Here is a 6,000-nt window from a genome sequence, read left to right as displayed (position 1 = left end):
TATCTGATCCTCCACAATCAGATGATGTGTAAAGCAGAACCTTTTGATGTGGAAAAGTTTTGTCACAATCCCCCAATCTCAAAAGCAGCAAAAAAAAAAAAAAAAAAAAAAAAAAAAAAAAACTATAGTTTTAATCTTCTGATTTGTATTTAAATTGTGGAAGATACTGATCTATCCTAGAATGGCAACATGATCATGTTTATAATGTGATTAACTAATCTTTTGCTCTTTTAAATTCTTGAATTTACATACTTCTTGCAGTCTGCAGATATGGCCTCCAATGGCAGCCTTAGCGTTGTGGTTTCCGCATCTCCTAAACACGACAATAGAGATGCTGAGACCATGAGGTCCAGTTCGCCGAAAGGCCAGTGTTTGTGCTCGCCCACGGTGCACCAAGGCTCCTTTAGGTGTCGGCTTCATCGTTCGACATCGTCGGCGTGGATGAAACGATCGAAATCCATGCCTGCCAACAAGCCTGTGGCGTCTCTTTCTCCCAAGGAAACTCTTGGATCTTCCTAATGGTATGTTCATGAAGCAAAATACATGTAACATGCCTTAAGCTTATGTCCTAATTCTCTAAAGTTTTGGAGAAAGAAATAAGGGTTTTAATTTATCTCAACTTTATATGCAATGGAATCTATCTAATACGTTTGTGTGTTCGTGCGCAAGCGTTTATCTATGTTTTGTTCTTTGCTCGATAACTCGTCGTTCTTGTTGCAGATTTGGCATGTAGAGTAGACTGATCTTCTTCATCCGTATGTATTACTGTTGAGATCTTAGGTAACAGGAGACTTATCTAGATCATTAACTAGATCAACGGTCCGAAACCGTTTCGTTCGGCTTCTTAATTCCAAAATTAGTTTGTCTGTGCAGCTTTTTTTTCTTCCTTTTTTTAGAAACACATGGATTTTCAGCTAAACTTTGCTTGCATAAACTGTTCAATTTTTCGTCCCTATATCAACCTTGACTTTTGAATCTTTCACAAATCCAGCTTCTAGATGACTGATGTGAGATTCCACATCGGTTGGAGAGAGGAATGAATCATTCCTTATAAGGGTGTGGAAACCTCTCCCTAGTAGATGCATTTTAAAACTGTGAGATTGACGACGATACGTAACAGGCCAAAGCGGACAATATCTATTAGTAGTGGGTTTGGGCTGTTACAAATGGTATCAGAGTCAGACACTGAGCGATGTGCCATCAAGGAAGCTAGGCCCCAAGGGAGTGGATTGTGAGATCTCACATTGGTTAGAGAGGGAAACGAAACATTTTTTATAAGGGTGTGGAAACCTCTCTTTAGTAAACGCATTTTAAAACTGTGAGGCTGATAACGATACGTAATAGACCAAAGCGGACAATATTTGTTAGTAGTGGTCTTGGACTGTTACAAATGACATTAGAGCTAAACACCGGACGGTGTGTCAACGAGAACACTGGGTCCCCAAGGGAGTGGATTGTGAGATCCCACATCGGTTGGAGAGGGGAACGAAACATTCCTTATAAGGGTGTGAAAATCTCTCTCTAGTAAACACGTTTTAAAACCGTGAGGTTGACGACGATACGTAACAGCTCAAAGCAGACAATATCTGCTAGCGATGGGTTTAGGTTGTTACAATGGAGGTGTCTTTTTATGAACATATTGAAGCGGTTTACCAAGAAAAGGCAAATAGCCATGGCCTACCCCTTTAGAACAAGGGTGGGAATGAGTTTAGGTAGTTAGATTATATCTCTATCTCTTTTAATTGTCAACCTTATTAGTTATTATCTTTCAATTATTGCAGCTCCTTACACATTCTTTGTCAAACCCAAAATTTGTCTGGTTTTTTGTCTGCTAACTTTATCTTTCGTCTCAATTTTAGTTCTCTTTTTTTATTTTTATTTTCTTTTGAATTTTGGAAGAATCAGGCATGGTTGGTGTTTTAAATGGGGGCGGGAGGCGAGAATTATATTTTTTGTTTCCCATCCTCGACTTACCTCATCCCCAGCTCGCTTTAAAAGAGACTTTTTTAAGTTCAATTTCCAAGTTTCGTATATTTTCAAGGATGAGGAAAACTTTCTATATTCCATTTCAAGGTTCGAACTTGCTTATATCTTCTTTTATTTATTTGATTTGTGTAATAACAAATGTTTTTGGCATTTAGATTATTTTTTTGGGTGCTAATTTAACTAATTTATTTATGTCGAGCTATTAATTTACTGATCGAAAAAACCTAACTACCATTTTTTGTGGTGTTTTCTTAAATTTTAAAATTATGTTATTAGATTTGGTGGTTGTAATTTAGACTATTTAAATATATTTTTTTAGACTCTTTTGAAAGAATATTGAAACTTTTAATGTATTTTTAAAATTAGATATAAAATTAAATACTTTTATTAATTTAGTCAAATCACACATTAAAAAATTGGTAAGTTGACTACAAATTACGTACAATTTAATTCATCTCATAACTTCCAAATAAAAACAAACATTTTGTTTTCTTTCTCCATTAACATTTTGTTTTCTTTCTCCATTTCTAAAACTTATATCGTTGAAAATTTGTAATTTTGGCCTAAAAACAACAATATTAAAATTATTACCAAAGAAATTAAATTATAAATTTAATCATTTTAAAAAAATTATAAATTTCATTTCTATAATCTCATAAAACTTTATAAATAGCCATTATTGTATATAAAACTCTCCTAAATAATAAATACTAATATTTTTTTAAAAAAATTGTACTATCGAAATAGTAAATTTGTAATTTAATAAATAAATAAAATTAAAATACGGAACTTCAGGCCACGAGGCAGCCTCTCAAATTGCCCGTCGCCGTCCCACGTTAAGTCGCAATCGTAGGCGTGTCCAAGTCAACGAGCCGCCAACTCAGTCAAATTCGCGTTTTTGACTCGTCCAAATTCGCGTCCTGTTTCCTGGAAAAATCCCCAATTTTGTTCGTATAAAACCCTAATTTTCAATCTGCAAATCCAAATCAACTCCAATTTCAGGTCCTCTGTTATTTCCGATCCTCTTCGCATTCAAGAGACGATAAATTTTGTTGACATTTTTCAGAGATTCTTCGCTTCCACTCGAGAATGATGAGTCCGATGAAGCTAACCGCCGTTCCGATCGTCGGCTTCGTGTTCTTGATTCTTCTGCAACTGGCTTACGGTCACTCCCACGATATTTCCCCGGCGGCGGGTCCTTCGAGCGACGGTGAGTTTTCCGGCGAGTTCTGTCGTTGATTTTTCGTTAGACTAAAAATTTGGTGGATCTGGGTAAATTTTAGATTTAAAAAATTACAATTTAATCTCATATTTGAATTTTAGTTTTGAATTTACTTTTTTTTAGTTTCAAAATTTTCAATGGACTTCACTTAAAATTAACATGGTTAGTGGAACACTCTCCAGTCTCAGCAATTGTATGAGACTATTTCTTAAATTAGCCGATGTTGGACTTTTATTATCCAACACCTCTCCTCGAACAAAAATACGCCTCTCCTTAATCGAGAATCGACTTCTTTGGAGTCTTAGTCCTTCCGAAGAGGTTTGACTCCTTTTTTTTATTTTCCACAATGGTATAATATTGTACACTTTGAACATAGGCTAGGTGCAACTTTCATCCTCCAACAAACATTGAATTCAGAATTAAATTAAAAAAAATTTAAAATTATAAGAATTTTATTGAAATTAAGGATTGAATTTACAATTTATTGTGTTATTGTTTGTTGTTGTTGCAGGCGCTGCAATTGACCAAGGAATTGCTTACGTTCTTCTTATGGTTGCTCTCGCGGTTACCTACATTTTCCATTGATAATTCTTATGCCGTTTGGATATGTAATTTTTATTTTCTTTTGTAGTTTTTTCTCCGTTTATTGGTGAAGAAATTGCTATTATAATATTTCAAATTCATTATTCTTTATTTACTTATAAATATAATTTCCTTTGTTAATTTGGGGATAATATAAGTTTATAGAGTACCAATAATTAGAACATGTGGAATTATAAAAACGAGCTTTGAATTCAATTTTCGTTTTTAATCCCAAAATTATTAATGTTCATATAAAAATCATTATAATTTATATTGAGAAATTAAAATTTCTAGTTTTATTTTTTTTATTGATGATATAAACTTTAAATCAATTAAGTTATATTGGTGGATGAAAGTCCCAGCTAATTTAGGGAATTATTGGCTAATTTAGGGAATGATTACATTGGTGTGAGAGGTTTTGGGGAAGCCTAAAGCAAAGTCTTGGAGAATTATTGGCTAATTTAGAGAATGATTACATTGGTGTGAGAGGTTTTGGGGAAGTCTAAAGCAAAGTCAGGAGAGCTTATGCTCAAAGTGGATAATATTATACAGTCGTGTTCATCTAATATGGTATTAGAGTCCTGCCCTAAACTTAGTCATGCCAATAGAATCCTCAAATGTCGAACGAATGACTCTAAAAGAAAAGGAGTTGAGGCTCCTCGAAGGTATAGTAAAAAATGACTAAGACTCTAAAAGAAAAGGAGTCGAGTCTCGATTAAGGAGAGGTGTTGGTGGGTAAAAGTCCCACATCGACTAATTTAGGCTATCTTCATTAGTGTGAGACCTTTTGGGGGAAGCATAGAGCAAACTCACGAAAGTTTATACTCAAAGTGGACACTATCATACCATAGTGGAGAGACGTGCTCCCAATTGTCCCAATGGATACTATCTATTTAGAGATTACGAGCTTAGAACCAAAGAATATTATCTCCATTAGTGGAGACTTTTTGAGAAGCCCAAAGTCACGCGAACTTATGCTTAAAGTTGACAATATTATATGATTGTGTGGAGAGTGGTATTCAACAATGTCGAACAAAGTATTAAAACCATGATCTAAACTTAGCCGTGTCAATAAAATCCTCAAATGTCGAACAAAAGACTCCAAAAGAAAACGAGTCGAGCCTCAATGAAGGAGAGACGTACTTTGTTCTGTTGGTAGATGAAAGTCACACACACGTTGACTAATTTAAGAAATGATCACGAATTTATAGTCAAAGAATACTATCTCTATTGATTTATGGTCAAAGGATACTATATCTATTAACGTGAGGCCTAAATTGATAGGCAAAGAAAAGAATACTATTTTCATCCGTGTGAGACATAAATTAGTCTTTCAAAATATATAATAATAATAATAATAATAATAATAATTTGTGGATTTTGCCATAAACATGACGAAATAAACCTATTAAACTTTTGCCACGTGTATCCCAAACGGATCACCGTTACTAAACTAACGGTTCATTTTAATTACATGAAACCGCCATTGGAACAGCTTCCAAAATCACTTGCCAGATTTGCCTCGAAGCTTGACGCCCAAGACCTTCTCCATCTTAGCCAAAACGGCTTGATTGGGCACAGCCTTTCCATTCTCATACTCCTGCACCACCTGAGTCCGCTCGTTAATCTGCTTCGCAAGTTCCGCTTGGCTCATCTTCTTCTCCAGCCGCGCCTTCTGAATCGCATGCCTTACCTCCGTCGGTACCCGGTCGAGCGCCGCCGGCTCGGTTCCTTCCTCGAGCTTTCTCGCGTTCACCGGCGCTGCCGTGGCTTTCTTGTTCGAACCGGCGTCGAACTTCTTCACGGTCAGGACGGGCGCGCCGGATCGAATCGCTTGGTTCACGGCCTTTGGATCGCGAAGGTCTTGCGCCTTTGGCTTGGACTTGTGGAGCACTACAGGCTCCCAATCTTGAGATATGGCTCCCGGGAATCGGCTCGGCATTGGTAGATTAGAAATTGATTAGGAAATGGAAGGAACTATGATGGAATATGGAGAGATTTTAATCGATTTTGTTTTGAATGTCTATTGGAATGGGGCTTTTGGATTTTATAGCGGAGTGCTTCTCTGGAAAGTTCTTCATCGCTTTGGAGTGCTTGCTGTTTCTCGAACGTTCTTGAGGTTTCTATTTGGAAGACGATGACGTGGCACCTCGTTTGTTTATATTCCTCGGGTCTTTTTTTGGTGGGAATGAGATGCGTGCGTGGCAAGG

At 36.4% G+C, this 6,000-nt stretch overlaps 1 protein-coding gene and 1 long non-coding RNA gene across 2 annotated transcripts; one reads left to right on the top strand and one right to left on the bottom strand.

The window, feature by feature from the left end:
• Window positions 1-514: 514 nt before the first annotated feature.
• LOC111798297 (uncharacterized) lies at window positions 515-3,931 on the top strand. Its single transcript, XR_002815682.2, has 2 exons — window positions 515-3,196; window positions 3,720-3,931. It is a non-coding gene; the product is annotated as an uncharacterized LOC111798297 (long non-coding RNA).
• Window positions 3,932-5,121: 1,190 nt separating this feature from the next.
• On the bottom strand, window positions 5,122-5,801 carry MBF1C (multiprotein bridging factor 1C). The gene has a single exon (XM_023682153.2). The coding sequence runs from the start codon at window positions 5,730-5,732 to the stop codon at window positions 5,295-5,297; it is 438 nt and encodes a 145-aa protein (XP_023537921.1). The 5' UTR covers window positions 5,733-5,801; the 3' UTR covers window positions 5,122-5,294.
• Between the last annotated feature and the right edge of the window lie 199 nt (window positions 5,802-6,000).

The sequence above is a fragment of the Cucurbita pepo genome, chromosome 7 (genome assembly GCF_057944985.1).
Source record: "Cucurbita pepo subsp. pepo isolate OVF chromosome 7, ASM5794498v1, whole genome shotgun sequence".
In the NCBI taxonomy this organism is placed as follows: Eukaryota; Viridiplantae; Streptophyta; class Magnoliopsida; order Cucurbitales; family Cucurbitaceae; genus Cucurbita; species Cucurbita pepo.
This window is presented reverse-complemented; position numbering and strand designations above follow the sequence as displayed.